The sequence below is a fragment of the Emydura macquarii genome, unplaced genomic scaffold (genome assembly GCF_026122565.2).
Source record: "Emydura macquarii macquarii isolate MOO-44397 ecotype Brisbane River unplaced genomic scaffold, CSIRO-AGI_Emac_v2 contig_3019, whole genome shotgun sequence".
NCBI lineage: Eukaryota > Metazoa > Chordata > Testudines > Chelidae > Emydura > Emydura macquarii.
Window position 1 is genome coordinate 378,475 of NW_027133156.1, and position 21,238 is coordinate 399,712.

General features: G+C 43.4%; 1 protein-coding gene across 2 annotated transcripts; it reads left to right on the plus strand.

The window, feature by feature from the left end:
* Nucleotides 1-34: 34 nt before the first annotated feature.
* On the plus strand, nt 35-19,732 carry COQ3 (coenzyme Q3, methyltransferase). Of its 2 annotated transcripts, none has more exons than XM_067529998.1 (7): nt 35-268; nt 10,809-10,899; nt 11,466-11,618; nt 11,810-11,909; nt 15,309-15,551; nt 17,313-17,472; nt 18,616-19,732. In XM_067529998.1, exons 1-7 carry the CDS (start codon nt 163-165, stop codon nt 18,816-18,818), a joined length of 1,056 nt encoding a protein of 351 aa, XP_067386099.1. In that variant the 5' UTR covers nt 35-162; the 3' UTR covers nt 18,819-19,732. The 2 variants fall into 2 exon arrangements, with proteins under 2 accessions (XP_067386099.1, XP_067386098.1); XM_067529997.1 differs by having other exon boundaries at nt 36-268; nt 10,809-10,932.
* Nucleotides 19,733-21,238: the final 1,506 nt, after the last annotated feature.

A 21,238-nucleotide genomic window follows, 5' to 3' on the forward strand; every position in this document is an offset into this window, starting at 1 on the left:
CGTGGGCAGGCGCCTCCCCGCCAGCCCGTCCTCAGCCCGACCCCCCACGGGCCGGAATTGCGCGCGCGCACTGGGCGGCAGCGAGCGCGGGAGGCGGGTCCCGCTCGGGGCGGAGCTCGGCGCCGGCGCTCGCTGCCTGGCAGTGGCAAGCTGCCTGGGGCGATGTGGGGCTGCGGCGGGCTGAGCAGAGCAGCCCGGGCTCTAGTCGCCCCGCTGGGCCGGAGCGGCGGGGCGGGCCCGTCTAGAAGGCGGCTGGGGGCAGCGGCCGGTGAGTACCCCCCCCCCTCGCTAGTACCCGCCTTGCTCGGCCAGAGCCATGCGGGGCGAGGCTGGGGCAGGCAGCCCGGGGTGACACCGGCTGGTCCTGGGTGTTTCCTGCGGGCCCTGCCTGCGCCCTTCCTGTCCCCGCGCTGGACGCGCCCCGTGGCCGTGCAAGGGCCGGGTGGCCGCCAAGGGCTCGGAGGAGGCGGCGGGAACCGCCGCGGCGCCCCTGCGGCCGGCTTGTCAGTCACACGCACCCCGGCGTGATTGACAGCGCCTGGGCGCCGCCTGCCCAGCAACCGCTACCGAGACTTGCCGACGCCGTAGGGCCCCCACCGTAGCTGCGCCGCTCGTACGCTGCCCTGCAGCGGGCGGGCGCTTTGCCGCTTCCTCCTCCAGCGCGCGGCAGCTCTGCGGCGGGACTGGCCCGAAGCGTCGACCAACCCAGCCGCCGTCTGCAGGTGTGGCACGTGTCCAGGACAACAGGCTGCACCCCCACCCCACACGTTCCCACCCCAGGTGCCAGCAGACTGACAGGGCTCCTGCTACTGTTACTACAGTAACGCTGCTGATAACCTGCCTCCGGCTGCTCTGAAGCCTTGTCTATGCTAGGAAGTTTTGTCCGGTTACCACCGTGATCAAGGAGCGCTGTAATTACCTTTACAAATGACAATTTGTGCCTGTCCACGTGGCACTCATCCTGTCACTGGAGCGTGTCTGCAGTTGGTGCTGGAGCATGGAGATGGTGACAGTAGTGCAATGTGGGTAGCTATCCCACTGTGCTGCTCTATACAGTGCCGCTAGGAGTTGTGGAAAGACAGAGCACATTGAAGTGCATGATGGGTGTGTAGGCCCAATGTCCCATGATACATTGATTTCACTTCTCTCATTGGGTGGGTTTCCAACTGTGTTTCACAGAATTTTTCAGCAGCCCCAGTTTCTTGAGTGCCGCCATCTGTCTGAAAGGATGGATCCTGCAGTGCTCTCCACTGTTGTCTGTTCTGAACACGTCACGGCTGCTCATGCAGTATATCATAAGCTCCAAATTGGAACTGGAATCCGAGGCGCCTGACCTGCTGTTTGCCATGCAAACAATGCCAGATTACTGTGTGCATTCATGGAGCAGCTATACATGGTGCACCATTGCTTTGGGTGTGTGAAACCAGCACTGAACGGTGGGTTTGCATCATTATGCAGGTCTGGGATGACAAGCAATAGCTGTGGAACTTTAGAATGCGCAAAGCCACCTTCATGGAACTCTGTATGGCGCTCGCCCCTGCCATGCAGCACAAGGACACCAGAATGAGCGCTGCCTTCTCGGTGGAGACGCTCTTGGTGATCACCGTGTAGAAGCTGCCAACTCTAGACTGGTACTGTTTGGTAGCTAATCAGTTTGGATTCAGGAAGTGGAGCTGTGTTATTACAAGTGTGCAGGGCCATTAATTGCATTCTGCTACGAAGGATTGAGAGTCTTGGAAATGTGTGTGAAATAGCGACGGCTTCGCAGCGATGGAATTCCCTAACTGTGGCAGGGTGATAGATGGCTTGCATATCCCAATTTTGGCACCAGACTATCTTGTGTTGGAGTACATGGATAGAAAAGGGTACTTCTCTATGGTGCTGCGGGTACTTGTGGATCACTGTCAGTGTTTCACTGACATCAGTGTGGGTTGGTCAGGGAAGATGCATGACACATGCATCTGCAGGAGCACTGGACTGTACAGAAAGCTGCAAGCAGGGACTTTCTTTCCAGATCAAAATATTCCAATGAGGGAATGTTGAAATGCCCATAGTGACCCAGAGAGACCCCAGCCTATCCTTTACTGCCATGGCTCATGAAGCCTTATACGGGCAACCTGGATAGCAGCAAGGAGTGCTTCAATAACAAGTTGAGCAGGTGTTAAATGACCATTGAATGTGGGTTTGGCAGATTAAAAGCTGTCTGGTGATTCCTTAATGGCAGGTTATACCTAAATGAGGAAAATAGTCCCATGGTTATAGCTGCTTGCTGTGTGCTCCATAAGATTTGTGAAGCTAAGGTTGGAAAGTTTCCCCCTGGGTGGAGCACAGAGACGGATCGCCTTGCGGCTGAATATGAACAAACAGAAGTCAGGGCTATTAGAGGGGCACAACGGAGGGCCATTTGAAGCAGGGAGGCCTTGAGAAACTGTTTTGACAATGAGCACCAATCAGGTGTCTTTGTAAACAGCAGAGTACCCTGCAATGACTGCTCTCCAGCTTGCACTGTGTATCAATGTGAGGTGCAACAACTGTGTGCAAGAGACAAATACAGGTTGCTTATTCTTCACAGAAATTGTCTTTATTAAATAACAATTATTCACAATACAGACAAAAAGCTGGGCTGGAGGGGAGAAAGCAGTGAGGTGCAGTTTGAGCTATGACAACTGAGTGTAAGTCCAGCTGTTGTGGAAGCTGTCTGAAGGGAGAGAGTGAATGGGGTACCGAGACAGGCTGGGAGTTTGGTAGGAATGTGTGGGTGGAGTTTGGGGAGGGTATGGAAAGCAGTTCTGTATAGGCTGTGGGTGAGGAGTGTGCATGAATTCAGTCTGCAGTGTTATGAGTGACTTTAGCAGCTCTGTTTGCTCCTCCATGGCTTTTATTGTGTGCTTGTGACCTGCTATCACTCACTCCTGACTTTTCCTCCTCTCCTGTCTATCAGTTTTCTGATTTTTGGACATAGTGTGTCTCCATGCCCTTTTTTCTTTTTTTTTTTTCCCACCTCAGAGGACTAGAGGAGTTCTTGGAACATCTCCTCTTTGCTTCTCTGTGGTTTTCTTCTTATCAGCTGCAGGCACTTGGCAGGTATGGGAGGGTTTCCCCTCAAGGGCACATTTGTAGAAGCACAATTAACAATGAACAGAAGCATTATTGTGAGTACAGTAACAGCAGTGATGCGTGACTGTAAAATACACCTCTTTCTCACTGTTCCCTGGCAAGTGCACAGCTCGATGATCAACCAGGGCATGGTGAGTTGCGCTGGGGGACATACTCAAGCTATGTTTTGGGTGGTTGTTTGGGGTATGCAGGTAGAAAGGGACAAAATTTCAAATTATGCCACCATTTTCCACAGGCAGGGGCCATAGAAGCTGATATCTCACTCCTGAGAGTAAGCAGGGATGCTAGGGTGAATCTCTTTCATGCCCAGCTTTAAACCGGGTCCGTATGCTTCTCGTCTGTGTGCCCCATTGGTCCCTGCACACCTGCACAAGTGATTTTCGATTGGCATGGGAAAGTTTCCTACAAGGGGGAAAGAAACAAAGCAGCTCTGCTGATGAATCTCCGGCAGAAGATTGGCGAGTACCTCCAGGAAAGTTTCCTAGAGATCTCTCTGGAGGATTCCCTTGAAATCTTGATGTGCATTAACACACTTTTCTGATGCACTGCCTAGCTGAACAGGAGAATGGGAACACACGCAACACAGCTACTCTTGTGCATTTCTATCCCTTCAGCCACCTGTATAATGCAACAAAACAAAGGGCAGCTTTACCTCAAGTAACCGAGCAGCATCAGCTCAAAAAAAAAATCACTTGCTCAAGCTCCCTTCTCTTGCATGCCAGAGCTGTAGGGGTGGGACTGGCTTGAACCCTGCGGGGTCGAGAAGAGGTCCTGGCTCCCCATGTCAGCAAATGACCTGATCCTCTGATCCATTGTCCTCCAACTCGACCTCGTTGTCCACAACTTCTTTTTGGGGTTGAGTCCGGAGTCTGTTGCCCGCAGAGGTATCCAGAGGTCTCTTGGCAGAAGAGGTGGGGGTCGCCGTCAAGGATGGCTTGCAGCTCCTCATAGAAGCGGCAGGTCTTTGGCTCCGCACCAGAGCAACAGTGTGACTCCCTAGTCCATACCCCGGTCACAGCTCCTTGATTTTCACATGGCACTGCAGCATGTCCCATTCATAGTCCTTCTTTGCCATCAAACAAGAAATTTGACCATAGATATAATAGTTCTTTCAGCTGGAGTGGAGCTGGGCCTGCACAGCCTCCTCTCCCCAAATGCCAATCAGATCCAGAATCTCCGGTGTGCTCCAAGCAGGAGAGTATTTGGTGTGTGGAGCTGTCACGGTCAACTGGGAAGATGAGATGTGAGCTCTCCAGGCCGACGAAGCAGGAAGTGGAATTTCAAAAATTCCTGGGACTTTAAAGGAGGAGGGGTGGATAACTGCAGGGCAGTGGAGTTCAAACTGATGGCCAGAGCGGTCAGGATGGGCATCGTGGGACACTTCCTGGAGACCCTTTACGGTGACATAACCAAGCGCGGTGTCTCCACTGATACTTTGTCTCCAGAAGTTCAGTGCAAAAAGCTCTATGCTTCATGTTGTCACAAAATCAGGGGAGTTGGGTCAGTGGGGAGATTGCAGTGTGTACATCACCACTATTTTGATGCAAAAAGCTGTCTTTGGATGACAAAAGTCTCTAGTGTAGACCAGGCCTTAGTCGGAGCCTTAAAGCTAGGCTTTCTGCACAGTGATTGCAGTTTGCTGGGTCTTTATGGAAACCTCAGCCTAAATAGTTCACAGCTTCCTCTCTCTAGTGCTCCTTGTCTGTGCTGAAGATAAAACCCAGCCTTTCCTGGTTACAGTCAACTTTCATCACAAGGCGCTTTCCCCGTGGAAACAGCCCAACTCTGTAGAGCATCCCTACAGCCATACACACAAGGGGAACAACCTAGGACTTGTGTTGTTATCTGCAGAATATCTGAGGGCTGTAGAGGCCAGCTTGATCACAACTGGCACTCCAGATGGTCTTGTTCAGCTGGGGCTTTCTATAAACGTTAACTTCAATAATTTAATGGCAGACCTTTTATTTGGGTCATGCAGGAGTGTTGGAAAGAGAGGCCCCAAAAGTTATATTAGTGAGCACAAATCATGGTGAAAGCTATAAACAGCACACAGTTAAGGCCCACAAAGTAAAATATGTGGTGATAGCTACATTACAGTAGCTGTTCCTGTGGTCAGTGGCTTAGAAATGTCAAAATACTTGCAGACTAAATGGTTATAATATTTAAGGAGTAGCAGCTTTTTAGAAACAAATGGAGGGTAGATTAGTTGGCATGATGGAAGTTCAGCAGTGAGTAATAATTAGCTACGTTGCTATAGTCCTTTAAATAGGAAGGATAATTGTCAGTGTATTTAGGATGGAGCTAATTATATAAAATTAAGCTAAGAAGTATTTTACAGATTGCTTGCTCTATTAAAGCTTGAAGCTGGCAATTTTGAATGGAACCACTGGTCAGAAAAGATGGCTTAAAGGAATAGAGTTCTAGAAAGTATCATTGTCACCAATCCATAGGGTCTGGTCTATGTCCCAGCCTGCAACCCGTCCCTTGGGTGCTGGGACCCAGGAACTCACCTAATTCCACAAGGGCAGGACCTTGACCTTCAAGACTTTGAAACTGGGCCTTCAGGGAGCAGTGATCCATGTTTCTCTCCTTGGGTCTCTGCAGCAAAGCTCGCCAAGACAGACTCCTGTGGGAGACTTGTGCTGTACCCCTTCAGGGCGTAGTGCTCTCAGTGAGTATTTGCACCAACACCAGGCATCCTTTTTGAAACAAGCATTAATTTATTAGTCACCTGGCATACAGAATCTGAAACTCCTTAAAGTAGCATAGAGAAACAAGGGTTAAGATAAAGTTTATTCTGGCCAATGCCAGGCCAGGGCTCCCTTGAGCCATGTTGCTAACTAAGCCATCTTGGCACGCTCGCTATCTTTTTGCCCTTAGTCCCAGATGTGGATGTGTGTCTCTCTCTCTCTCTCTCCAAAGGCCAATTCTTAATCCAGTCACCAATCACCTTTCCCCTTTGTTCTCCATCTGGGGGTTTTGTTCTGCTTCCCTGCGGGAAGGTGGGCGGGGGGGAATCTCCTTTCTCTTGTTTGTTGGTAGTTAGGTGTGAATGTCCTGGCCAGTGGGGTTCCCATTGTCCTTCCATAAATACAGGTTGGTTTCAGTCCTTAATGATCCATTCCTGCCACCCTAGACTGTTATGTAACTCAGTGCACTGTCAACCTATGGAACTCATTGCCATGGGACGTTATGAAGCCCAAAAGTATAACTGTGTTCAAAATAGAATTAGATAAGTTCCTGGATGATAGGTCCATCAGTAGCCAAGATGGTCAGGGATGCAATTTCATGCTTTGGATGTCCCTAAACCTCTGACTGCCAGAAACTTGGACTGGATGATGGGATGGATCACTCGGTAATTGCCCTGTTCAGTTCATTCCCTCTGAAGCATCTGGCACCGGCCACTGTGGGAAGACAGGCTACTGGGAAAGATAGACCATTGGTCTGACCAAGGATGGCCATTCTTATGTTTATACAACACTTTGTGTCCTCTGCTCTACACCAAGAGCAGTTTTTTAACCCTTACACTCCATGCATAGCCATACAAAACACAGAGGGAAAGTGAGGCACACATAGCAATCATAAAAATATTTCCAAAATTCCCACTTCATCACACCATAAAACAGGATAATCAGTTTTCAATTTCACTGGTGGGTTCTGCTAAATCACTAACCAAAGGATATAGTTGCAGGTATATATTGTTACATGAAATAAAGGCATAAGCCACTATTAGCAGTAGTAAATATTCATATAATGGTAGTCCCCAAAGACCCCAATAGAATTAAGAAATTAAAACTACCAAAATGATTTGCTTTGTATTTTTTAAGCTGACCGCAAAAAAATCAAAGTAAATGATTGATAGAGTGGCCTGATCAATAAAAATAATACTGACAGATTTGTGGCCTTTGAACTGTGTACATGTTTTATTTGCATTATACATTTCCAGACCCATGACAGCACATTTGTGTTTCATTTTATCTACATTAATTCTACTTTTTTCTATATGCAGTGGTGTTGTAGCCATGTTGGTCCCAGGGTATTAGAAAAACAAGATGGGTGAGGTAATATCTTTTACTGGACCAACTTCTGTTGGTGAGAGAGAGAGAAGCTTCTGAGGTTTTATGGAGCTCTTCTTCAGGTCTGGGAAACTATGGGCTAATCTACACTTAAAACTTACAGCGGCACAGCTGTATCAGTCCAGCTGTGCAGCTGTGAGAATGCTTGTGTAGCCGCATTATGTCGATGGAAGAGAGCTCTCCTGCCGACATAGTAAAACCACCTAAACGAGTGGCGATAGGTATGTCGGAGGGAGAGCTCTCTCCCGTCAACATAATGCGGCTACACAAGTGCTTATGCCAGCAAAACTTATGTCTCTTGGGTTTTTTTTTTTTTTTTCTCTTTACACCCCTGAGCGACAAAAGTTTTGCCGGCATAAGTCCTATTGTAGACCAGGCCTCACTAGTGAGATTCTCCCTTCTCTTCTTGGAAGGGATACAGCACTGTTAGCAGGAGACTGGCTCTAATATAAACACATCGGAGTGTGCTCATCTAAATTAAAATACAGTAAAACAAAAACCCTTCCAAAACACTGCGCTGCTCGCATCATTTTCCCCATGGGGTCAGGATGAGACAGAGAGAACTGCATATGCACAGATGTTAGTCACATTGCTTAACACACTGCTGGAAGGCACTCATTTCAGTGAAGAGTGGCGGTATGAGAATTTATGAGAGAACTAATTGTCTTAAAATAATTGCTCTAATTCTGTTTTGTTACACACAGACTATGACTTGACGTATGTGTATAAATGAGAGGTGATAAATAGTTTTGCCAGATACTTCAAGGCAATGTACTGATGCCAACAGTGATGCCTGAAATTGTCTGCTACAGGAATAAAACTAGCTATTACCTTTGTTCTGTATATGAGTTCTTAATGACAGACTGAGGTTTTCTTTTGATAGCTCTTGGTTTTCTTTGTTTTTTAAAAGCTCACTCACTTTTTAATATTAAAGTGTAGGGAGGCAGGGGGAAGAAACTATATGCAGTATTCAGATTGCACAGTTAAAATCGGGAAATCCAGTAGTGATGGTTGCAGTGGTGATGCTAACTCAGCTGTGTGCGTATTCTGTATGCTTTATGACAAAGAATACAATGTTAAGCTACGTATTTAACTAGAACAGTGGGAATAGAAAATGGGTAACAAAAGCACCTAAATCCCATTTTAAAATGAGATTTAGGAGATAGGTCTCATCAAAAGTCAATGGGATTTAAGGTACCTAAATCACTTGAGGTGCTAGGATTTGTCTTTAGACATTCAGTTTTAGGAACATATGAATTGCCATCTTGGATCAGATCCAAGGTCCATCTAATCCAGTATCGTGTGTCTCACGGGCCAGCACCGGCTGCTTCAGAGGAAGATGTAAGAACTCCTCTGCTCCCACATTGTCTCCTCCTGGTCTCTAATAGCAGAGATCGCTTAAAGACCTGAAGCATGAAGTTTAATATCCCTTCCAAAATGTTTATCATTAATTATAACTCTGGATATTTTTGATATCCATATAAATGTCCAATCCCTTTTGGAATTTTGTTAATTTCTTAGCCTCAGTGACTTCCTGTGGCAATGAGTACCACAGGTTAATGATATATTGTGTGCAAAAGTATTTGCTTTTAACTAGTTTATATTTTCCACCTTGTAATGTCATTGAAAGTCTCCTTGTATTATGAGAGAGAGAGAGCAGAAGTTCCTTATCTACCTTCTCTGTATTATTTATTATTTTAGAGACTTTTAGCATGTTCCCTCTTACTCACCTCCTTTCTATGATAAATAGTCATAATCTTCAATTTCTCTTCATATAATTGTTTTTCTAGGCTCTGGATCATTTTCATAGCTCTTCTCTGAACCCCCTCCAGTTCTGCAGTATCTTTTTAGAGATGGAGTGACAATACTGTATTCCAGATGAGATCACTCCATTGATTTATGTTGCAAAGCATTATTGACATACAGTCCCAAAGACACTTCACTGAGCAGCCTTTGTAGCCCTTGCAGAACATATCCTCCCTAGTCCTCTTTTTTCGCCTCCCGATCAGAGTCAGACTTTCAGCAGGTGTGAAGGGTGGACCCCTCAAAGCCACCATTCCAGAAATTGCTGATAAAAACAGACTGATGCACATTAGATGTATAGTCACAACAAAAAGGGAAAGATAAGTCTCAAAACTCCCTTTGCATTATTTTCACAAATACCCTTGATAAGAAATGCTTATTGATGCTTTAGTTTTGGAGCATCTCGGTACAGAACTGCTCTGCAGCTCAAACCTTGGTGAGTACGGCCTAGCAGGGAAGAAGAGGAGGGGATGTTCTGTTGCATGTGGCTATATAGTCTGGCCCTCTCCCTGGGTACAGATACAAGGAAATAGTGAATAGTAACTATTTTTCACAGGCAGTGGTGTTTTTGGCTGACATCTCACTCGTGAGGGTCACAAAGGCACAGAGAACACCACTGTTGCTGGCATCCTTAAACTGCCTGGGCTTGTGTAGTGCCAGCTTGTTTACTGCAATGTTGCTAGCCAAACTCATCACAGAATGGCATGGGAAATTGTCCTTTCTCAGAGGAAGAAATAAGGCTGCCATCCCAAGAAATCTTTGAGAGGATTGCAGAATATCTCCATGAAAGTTTCACCAGGATCTCTCAAGAGGATACAACAGACATTTCTGTTAAGATAAATGTAGTATTCCACATGGCCCTTCTCCTAGTCCAACAAGCCAAAGAAATGAAAAGTGGATGCCAAGTCTGCCTCCGTTTGTTCCACTAATATCTGAGCACATGACGCTGATCTGATGTGGATTGTGTAACCAGCTGCTATACAGTCCTTTTTGGAATATATTCCCTAACCTTTTATTTTCTAATATTACACCAATACAGCAATGAAAAGTTGATCCCTTTGTCTTAACTTGCGAATGGGATGGGTGTCATTTTTAATTTTTAAATGGGGAACAAATGTGGGTGGGGGGAGAGAGATGAGGTTTGGGGGAAAGGAAAAGCAAGTAGTGAGTTTCTGCATTATGAGTTTCTACATTCTACATTATGGTGCCTTAGCTGTGCTGCTCTGAAAACTACACCATAGACAGGCTCTAAGAGCTGTACTTTCTTAGTGCAAAGGCAAGAGTCAGCTTTTATTTTTAGCAGACTTTTAGCCCAATTGATTAGATGAAAAGAAAGGCGTTCCTTAACTTTCCAGTGAAGTCTTGAAGTAATTCTTGTGTTAACCTTGTAAATTGATTTAATTCCTTATTGTTAATAGTTGGTAAACCAGATAAATTGAACCACAGATCTGTTAATTGAATTTCAATTTTAATCTTAATTTGATTGTTGGGTTGTGTCATATTTGATTAATTTAGGGAAATTAGAAGTAAATTAGTGACACATTTGCTTAGCTTTGTATTTGTTTGCATATTCTTTTAATAAATCTAAAAAGAACACTAGACTTGTTCCTCTCTCAAAACTTTCATATGAAAAAACAACATATTCAGAAGTAAAGGTAAATACATTGATTAGCTCTCATATATTAATGACTTGATTAAAATCCTATTACCACTACATAGTGTTTCAAACCAATTTGACAAACACATCTTGTATTTCTGGATGATCATAAAGCTGATGATTTCCATTGCATTGCTTTTGTCTTATATCTGCAGGTGACCATTATGGTCAGGCTTTGGAAAGAGGCCCAGGGGGCTTCAATGAGGACTACAGCTGGAAAATGCAGTTGACATCCAACAGTACAAGGTTTGTCTGTGTGACTGAAATGAAAAGCAGCACGTAAGTACAGTATCTAATATAATTATCCATGACATTACCTTTACTGTATAAAATAAGCTTAATGATGTGTGTTGACAACTTGATGATCTGATCAAATCAATTTTGATCTCTGGAGATTTTTTTGCTCTTCCTTTTTATTGTTAATGTACAGAAATAGATGCGTCAGTTGTCTACCTGTACAAAAGGAAGGGTGACAGAGCCAGTTGCACTAATCACTGCCAGATTTCCCTCCTATCTGTCACTGGGAAGATATTGGCAAGAGTAATGCTCAACAAAATGATTGAGCAACTCCTAGTCAGTGTATTCCCAGAATCACAGGTCTGGTCTACACTTACCGCAAAATTCAGCAGCAGTCAACAGGGATTTTAGGCAGTGAGATAAAATGAATAAAATGTGCTTTCTCTGGCTTTGTCCTTCCTCCCATCCTGAAGGAAATATTTTCCCCTCCTCTTAACCCAACCTTTTGTCTCAGTCACAAGTTTTGGTGCCATGTATCCATGTTTATGAGCTGATGTTTGGCTTTCATTATTTAGGTCTACTATGAAGAGACTATACAGTACTTTACACACAACGGTGGATTCAAAAGAGATGAAAAAATTCCAACTTATGGCACATAGGTGGTGGGATGAACAAGGAGAATATTCCACCCTGCATTCTCTGAATGATATTAGAATCCCATTTATTAGGTATGGTTTCAGAAATACTTTAATTGTTTAATGCTATTCCTAAGCATCCATCTAAAAACAGTGTAAAATAACTAGACAGGGAAATGAGACATAACTTGTTGAACTATTATAGGTACTTAACAAATTTTAAAGAAACCTTTCATTTAAACCACTTTGTATCTTTGTGCTTATTTATGTACACTTTATTTCAGAGATACTCTATTGAACATGACTAGTGATCATCAATTGGGAAGCCCTTTGTCCGGTGTAAAGATTCTAGATGTTGGCTGTGGTGGTGGATTATTAAGTGAAGTAAGAAACACAGTTTGTTGTTAATGTCTCTCTAGCTAAGGAGTTTATGAAGATTTTGAAAGGTGTTATGATTTGTTTATTTAACTCCTAAATCTCAAATGAGGAGGAGCCCCCTCCCCTTTTTTTGCAGTATTGGTACATTGATAAATGTATGTTTTGGAGTGCAGTACATTCTACAAACCACATTCAATATTTGGTTAAAAAAGTTTGCAGTGTTTTGTTATAAACAACAGTGCTTCATCAAGAAAAGAGAAACCTATAGGAAGAGATGCTAAAACCATAAGGTTAACGAGCGAACAAACAAATTATTCAAATATTGTCACAAACAGTAAAATAGCATCAGTCTTTTCTAGCATTCCTTTGCGAAATAACCTTTTGGAGGGGTTTTAGTAAAAGATTACTTTTTGTCGTGACCACTTTTGTTAATGAAGTAACATGTTTTCCATTATAACCTATTTTCACATGCTTGTCACTTAAAATAGTCACCCTTCGGGCTTAAGTTTTCCATATTGGGCAAAGTTCTCACCTCTGTCCTGACCCCTTGACAGCACCTAGTAGAGTTGAGGCAGTACTAAGGGGTCCTAAAAGCTCCGGTTCTGGCACAAGGAGAATTCCCTTGTTGCAGCAGGTAGCTGTAAAGATACCTCATGAGGAACCCCTCACAAGCTTGGAGGAAGGAGGATGGGAGTGTAACACACAGATTCTGGCCAGTGCTGTGACCCAAAGGGCTGCCCTAATTTAGACTGGCCCCCAGTGCTGTCTAAAATCTGCTGGGGACCTCTCCAGCCCCAAGAACAGCCCAAGATCAGAAGGGCATAAAGATGGTTTTTGAAGCTTTTACGCTTGGATGTGTAGCACAGACACTCACCCTGGGTCTCTGCACACAGGTGGGTACCACCTTCCCCCCATTTCTGGTAGCTAGAGGAAAATCCTTTTTAACTGTGAGAGAGTGAAAAATATATACCTTTACCCTGTTATAAAACAATTCTCCTCGCCTCTCCCCTGTGCCTCCCCAAAATAAATTTAGGGCAAGTCTACACTAGAAAGTATGTTAGGCCTTGTCTACACTTAAAAAATAATTACAGTGGTAGCTGATGTCCACACTGCCCTCCTTGGGTTGGTGGAATGTGTCTTCACCAGGAGGCAGTGTGGGGAGCTGGGAGCCTCTTCTCTCAGCTTCCTGCTAGGAGCCCACAAGCCCAGGGCTTCCTGTGGGCTGCCCTGCACCACTCCCTGGTCCCAGCTCGCAGCAGCCTGTGGCTTGCCCGGTCTCAGCTCGCAGCTGAGAGCTGGGCTCCAGCTGCCCAGGCTTGCAGCAGCCTGGGCTTCTTGCCCTGCTCCCAGCTGGGAGCAGGAACCAGCAGCCCAGGCTTGGATTGTCACTGGAGCGGTGAAATTGACAAGAATGACAGCCCCACCACTGATGTAAGGGGGCGCAGTGTCTACATTGACACTAGCTCTGCTGACAAAAGCTCTGCACCTTTCATCGAAAAAACAGGGCAGTTTTGTCAGCGGGGGGCATGATTGCAGTGTGTGCACCAGCACTGTTTTGTCGTCAAATGCTGACTTTTGTCCACAAAACCCTGTAGTGTAGACCAGGCCTTAGGTTGACCTACAACCACTGTAGGTCCTTCTTCTGTCCATGGTGCACATCCTCACCTGGAATAGCTCCACTGACTTGAGAAGGGCAGTGTGAGGGGCTGAGAGCCTGGGCTCTCAGCTCCGCACGCCACTCGCCGCTGCAAGCCAGGCTCCCTGCCAAGAGCCATCAGGGAGCACGGCAGCCATCGGGGCCTCTCAGCTCCCTGCCGGGAGCCCAGCAGCTGCCAAGGGGGGAGCTGAGAGCCCAGCGGGGTGCGGGAGGGCCAGCAATGCTCCCAGTGGAGAGTGGTAAGGCCCCCTGTGCTCCCAGTGGGGAGCTGAGAGCTGCGGGGGGCAGCTCCTGTGCAGCAGCGGGGAGTCGGAAGCCAGGAGCCTTGGGACAGCACCCAGGCTGTCAGTGGGGATGGGGAGCAGGGAGCCTCAAGGCAGCAGCCTGGCAGGGAGTGGGGAACCAGGACTCTGGTGGGCACAGACCAACTCGGAGGAGGGAGCCTGGGCAGCAGCTCCAGGGCGAGCAGGGAGCCTGGTGGAGCCCCCCACCCAGTTTCTTTTCAATTTCAGGGCTATAGTATGAGCTCTGAAATTGACACGAATGGCAGCCAACAGCTGACCCAAGTAACCCGCAGCATTCACACAGACATTGTGCTGCCCTAACTGCATTGACATCAGCCTTAAGCCGCTTGTGGAAGTGGAGTTCTGATGTCACTTACATTGGTGGGAGCAAAGCTGTGATGTGTACACTGGCATAGTTAGGTCAATGTAAGCTGCCTTATGTCGACCTAATGCTGTAGTGTAGACCAAACCATACATGAGCCAGCTACAGCAAAAACTACTGAAGTACAAACTTTGTATGGCCTTAATCCCCATTGAAGCTTAGTACCTTTGCTTGATATTAAAAAATAAAACAAATAATTAATTGTTTCTAATTAATAAAATCGACTGCTTGAAAATTGTAGATGAGCATTAGAAAATTTTGCAGGTGTGTGCTTAAAGATGTTCATAGGTGTCCATCTAGTGAAGTTCTCTCTGGCCGGTTCAAAGTACTTACAAGCTCCACAGGCTGAATAACTGTGGACAAGAAGTTCACACACTCTGCTGGCAAACTCAGTGGAGTTTGTAACCTTCACAAGCTTAATAAGGAGTGAATTTAGAGTTCGAATCACATGAAGTTGGTTGTGTTGCACGAAGTGTTCCAGTTTCAAAAGAGACATCAATCTCTGAGAAAGAACACACTTGGGGTATTTCAGTGACAGTCAAGACGTACTTTCCTAGTAAACATCTGAGTGGTCAGTTTTCAGCACTGAGCAGGTGTCATAGATAGATAGATAGATAAGAGTATAGAGTAACTATTAAAAAGACATGTGTATTCACCATTACAGATAGATTTAGAGGAAAGGAGTGACCATAAGTGTAGGTTAGAAAACCCAGGGGAGAAAAATGGGTGTCTCTATAATAGCTGAAGTGGAGAAAATCTGCATTCATGTGGAAAAGTGGACAAAACTATTATTATTTTAAAAACAGATGTAAAAGGATCACTATCTTCTATATGACAATATTAGTTTTTAAAAGAATAGAAAATCTAAAATGTGTTTTGTGCTTTCTCTCTGTAATCAACTTCTAAAAATAATGCTGCAGGATCAAAGGCCAGCTTTCAGAGCTGTTTGTCTCACTGTTCTAATTAATCTTATTGGAAGATTTTTCAGTGACTTCGACATTAGATTCTGGTAGTTTACATAGAGCTTTATACTTATGCAGATTGTTTTCATGCAGAAAATAAATAGCACTGTATATCTTTAGCCTCTAGGTAGACTGGGAGCTTCAGTTACTGGAATTGATCCTCTGGAGGATAACATTAGAACAGCAGAACAGCACAAGTCATTTGATCCAGTCCTAGCCAAGAGAATAGAGTACAAATCCTGTTCACTGGAGGAGATTGTGGAAGAGGTTACAGAAACCTATGATGTAGTTGTCGCTTCTGAAGTAGTGGAGCATGTGGTTGACCTAGAAACATTTATCAAGTACTGCTATCAAGTGTTAAAAGTAAGTGTTTGTTTTAATTGTAGACAATGTTTGTTCCCTCTTTGATAAAGTTTTTATATAAAAAGTTAATCAAAGCACATGTCGACCTCAGAGGGCTCAGAGATATCACCACCTAATGTTGCAGTAGTACCATGATTCGTGGTAGATTGTGTACAAGGCAATATAAAGTCAAAACCTAATGAACAGTTCTTACAGCCTGATTTTCCGCTGATGGAGGAAGATCTAACAAGCTAGGTTGAATGGAGTCTATCAATACGAATTAACTGTGCACTGAAGTTGTCTGTCTGCAATTAAACTTCTCTCATGGCTTCTTATTCCAACTCAGTATTAAAAGTCAAACATATTCCTGGATTGCTTTAAAGAGGGCCATGTTTACATTTAGACATGCTCAAGATTTGTTTTATTTCTTCTAATATTCTTGTTGGTAAAGAATGACAGTAGCTCCAGTGTACAAACTGGGACTCTTCTCTACTCCACTGCCTTGCCAAACTAGTAGCACAGGGATATTAGTTTATTTGAATAGGAGCCATCATTCTTCTGTTTGATAGGGGCATGAGAAATTATTCTTTTCCCTCTAGTTCACAGGATCCTTAACTATTATTTCTGTTCTTTGAAAGTGTTTACTTCAGGACATTCAGAGAACCAATTAAACAAAATTTTATCTAGAAGTATATGAAGTATGCAATAGTATCTCATATTTTGCAGTTTATATTGCTGTACGTTTTGAAGATGTGCTGGTAGACCATATGTCATGGCCAAATTTTCAGCATGGGGAATTACAGCTTGCCTATCTAAATAAATTCTGTAGTTTCAACTGGATGTTAGTCTTCACTTCTTGTCCAGAACTGTTGTGTAATGTAATATTGTTGCAGCTGTTAAACAGCTGCTGTGTTCTGCTTCACAGATGGCTGCATTTCAGTGATTAAAGTGATCTCTCTGTATAGTCTGTAAACAGTTTTAAGGTTTTTGATGATGAATGATTCAGTATACGTTTATTAATGTGCTTATTTTTACAAGGATGTGGAATATGTGCTATTTAAAATAGCATATATTCCACATCAAGTCAGCTAGCCAGGACACTGCTCACTTAACAATGGCCCAAAATAAAGCTCCCCAAAAGTGAGCACTGATTGGCTGCCAATGAATGTACTCTAGGCAAACAAGCACTTCCACTAGCAAGTGGATCTGGTGCCCCACTGATCCCACGGGCTGTAGGAGAAATTTCCTTGGGCAGTTTTTGTTCTATGGATTTGTGGTGTTGTCCGCAGTCACAGTTAGTTATAAAAGTAACCAAAATTAATCTACTTGCAGTTGCCATGGAGAAGGGTGTGTATGTTTGTTTAATTTAAATTTAAAAAATAAGACAGGATATTTTCTTGTATTTACTATACACATTCTTATACTTGTAATTCCTCTTTTGTTTGGGCAGCATTTGCATATATTGTTATATAACTTAATTAGGTATTGATTTGCACAGATATCTCTGGATTATATTGTTCTTTGAAGATGTTGACTATTGGTTAAATGTTGCATTGCACCACTGAAAAGACTCAGTCTCCACAAAAAGAGAACATCACATCCTGATTTTTCTATGTGTCACAATGAAAGTAGCTGTAATTCTTGCACCACATGGCTTCTAAATGGACAAATTCTGTATCTGAAATTTAAAAGTGATTAAACTTATATTTTTTCATATGAAAGGTCTTCACATGTTCAATTTAATGTACTGCTAACTGATTATTCTTTTAATATTTTTATTAGCCTGAAGGCTCATTATTCATTACTACAATCAACAAAACACAGTTGTCCTATATCTTGGGGATTGTAGCTGCAGAGAGAATAATGGGCATTGTCCCAGAAGGTACTCATGACTGGGAAAAGTTTATTTCACCTGAAGAGCTAGAGTGCGTGCTAGAATCAAGTAAGTATCAAACAGAATGATGGGAGTGAATAGAGAGATCCAGGTGTTACTGATTATAAAGGCAATTGTCAGGGGACTAGATAGCTAACATGATTGGTAACCTTGAAGTGAAGGGCTCTATATTCCTTTTAGCAGCTCAGATTTGGTGCAGGTCAAGCATGGCTAAAAGTCATTACCATATACTGGCTGTTCTGCTGAGTGTGTAAATCGATGGTCTCAGTTCAACTCCAAGAGCACAGAGGTCACCTAACCAAAACCACCATCACAACTGGCCCCCTTGTTGTTAGCCAAAGCATCAAGAGGAAAATTCTTGGATTCTTTTTGGAAACAGTAATGTTTCATTTCTTGGGGTGATTTCTTTAGGTCACGTTTAAGATGCTTGAGGAGTCAATGTGCAAAGGTTGCACTACTACTGCACTGTATAAATGGAGGGCTTTTGTCTTCATGGCTGTCGTTCAGCATCTTTCACTAGCATTACATTACATTAAAACATTTCATTTAAAAGCAGTCTAAAGTTGAAAGATGATCACAGAATTTCCAGTAAAACTTGAGAGATTGTATCATGGTGACTGGATCAAAATACTAAGTCACACCAGTGATCCCAGTTTGATTGCTTTTCTAAAAGACTGATTTCTGAGATGTTGGGTTTTTCCCTCAGTCACTCCTTCTCTACAGAGAGTTTAAAAAAACCCAAAACAACCCACAAAGCACCTCACTTTTCCTGTAACTCAATGTAAACAAGCTGGTGCCTGAACTCAGTCTTTTATTGTATTTCCTTCTGGGATGATGCAGCATCGTATGATGAACCTAAGCCATATTAAGAAATAGCATAAAATTGCTCTTAACTTACACTATTTCCTTGATCTATATTCTTCTTGCCTCCTATTTTTCTCATTCATAACTGAATCTCCAGTATCTTTCCATAGATATATTCAAGTTTATCAGTTTTGAAGTGGATGACCTTAATCTGCAGAACTTGACCAACTACAAATATGCTTCTCATGACTTAGTATTGTTGCTCTAAAGTTCAGTGGAAGAATGTATATTTAGAACTTGCTTTTTTTTTTTTTTTTTTTTAGAACTTGATGTTTTGTTGAGTTAGAATGTCTGAGGATCACCATCTTTTTTCTCCTTCTTTTATAGATGGCTTTTTAGTCAAGACAGTGAATGGAATGTCATACAACCCCCTGTCAGGGGCCTGGAGTTGGACTGAAAGCACTAGCATTAACTATGCGGTGCATGCCATGAAATCTAGGGTACAAGAACAGTCAAGTTCCAGAGAGCCACCTTCAGAGACGGATAAGGAGCAGCACCCAGCCGAAGCTAGTGCCAGCACAACTGTCTGAGACATGGTAGTGGGCAAGCAACAGGAAGTTGAAGGAAGATTTGCATAGGTGGTTGTAATAAAACCATTTGCAACAAGTCTGCTGCTCACGTAAATTTTAGTTAAGCTGTTTTTGCCAGTCTGTTTCAATGTAGTCTGTGGGGAGAACAATTGCTCATTCTCTCAGGAATCATGTAGGATTAAGATGGACAAAACTTTTGGAGAGAAGTTCTTTTGTGAGAAAATAATTACAAACCTTCAGATTATTCTGTCAGTATTTGTGAAGGGGATGTTCTGTGCGATGGCTTTTTATAGTCCTTCCAAGAAAACACAGGTTTCAACTGGACTCCGGAGAGTAATGGTTTAACGCTGAGTTCAGTTTGGATTCACTTTTAAAAATGCATTACACTGTGTGTAAGTGGTTTAAACAGTTTTTAAATTAAATTATCCAAGTGCACTGTTCAGAAACTTATCTGTGTTTAAATAATTTTAAAAACACTTAAGCCCTCTTTTCCTCCTCCTGTTCCAGATACACCAACTATATGAAAAGAAGGGAAAGGTAGTGACATAAGAACTCCTGTTCTGCCTCTGTGCCACTGGTGTGAACCTTCCGTGGCTGGTTGTGCTAGTACTGCGCCAGGTTCAGCTTGGCCACACCACATTTGAGACTCTGGTCTCTGAATGTCAGTCTGTTCCACCCCCTCCAAAATTGGAACCTGTTATCATGTCCTCCATGTTTAAATAAAATCACAATTTAAGCAGTCACTTTTCTAGTATATTTTCAGGACAGCAATTACTTCACAAACTGTCATAGACTCTTAAGTTCTATGAGTGGCACAATCCTTCACCTACCTTGATGGGAGGTTTACTTAGTAAAACGCTATACTGCTCTGAAATGTGAGTCTGTGAATAAAATGGCGTTGCATGTGTCCATGATTGTCTGTCCCCAATTTTCTTTTTATCAAATGTGTTCAGTTTACACATAAAGAGATGGATTTTTTTGTTTTTCTCTCTGCCAGTCCTGCAAACTCAGCCTGGGATCTGAAAGTCAGCTGGGTTCTCTTTGTTGTGCATCATCACCCGTGAAAGGTTCAGCAGGTCAAATTATCCTCTGTGTTTTGTGTAGTCCTCTTGCCTTCATTGGCCTTGCACAGGTGCAACTGGCCTTGTAATTTGAATTTAGTAGACAAACATGCACAAAAAAGTATAGAAACCAGTTTATTAATTAATCTGTTTTGACTTTGCAGTGGTATTGTCAATAATTAATAGATTTTTAAGGCTAGAAGAGACTGGTATGATCATCTAGTCTGATCTCCTGCATAACAGGCCTCAGAACCAGACCCCGCAATTTTGGCATACAACCCATAACTTCTGTTTGAGCTATAGCATTACTTTTAGAAAGATGTCCAGTCTCAATTTAAAGACTTCAGATAATAGAGAATCCTTTGGGTAAATTTTTCTAGTCGCTAATTGTCATAATTGTAAAAAAATTGCACCTTATTTGTAGTCGAATTTGTCTGCCTCGTATTACAACAATTGGATCTCATTATGCCTTTTTCTCCTAGATTGGAGAGCCCTTTACTGTCAGAAATCCCTTTCACATGCAGGTACTTGTAGATTGTTATCAAGTCACCTCTTAACTTTCTTTTGGATAAACTAAATAGACTGAGCTTCTTAAGACTTTCGCTAAAAGGCATTTTTTCCCAGAACTCAAATAATTCTTGTAATTCCCTTCTGAACCCTTTCCCCTGTCCCAACATTCTTTATGAAGAGTGGCCACCAGAGTTGGACAACAGTATTCCAGTAATGGTTTCACTTTTGCTGTATAGAAAGGTAATACCACCTTCTTACTCCTACTTGATATTCTTCTGCTTAAACATCCAAGGATTGCATTGCCATATTAGCTACAGCATTGCACTGGGAACTCATGTTCAGTTGATTATCCATCATGACTTCCAATTCCTTTTCAGTATCACTGCATTCTAGCATTCTGTCTCTCATCTTAGGTGACCCTACATTCTTTCTTCTAAATATATGGTTTTGCATTACGCTGTGTTAAAACACGTTGTTTAAATGAGCCCACCTTACCAAGTGATCCAGATTGGTCTGTGTAACTGACCTGTCCCAATTTATATTTACCATATGATGAGGTGTAAAAACCCTGCACTACAACTGAAGGGGTTAAAGAGCAACTCTGAGCCTAGACGACCCTGCCCAGCCACACCTGCAGACCATGATCCAGATGGAAGTGGAGCTTAAAAGGAAACCAGACAGTTCAGAAAGAGGCCTGAAAAGGCAAGGAAAGGAAGCTGTCCTGGAACTCCTGAGGAGGGATGCTGCAGAAGCCTTCTCTTGGGAAAGGGGAGCCTGCCTGCTGGGCCCAGACAGACTCAAGGTGCAGTTAGTACCTTTTTCTATTATCATTTCACTACAGGCTGCAAA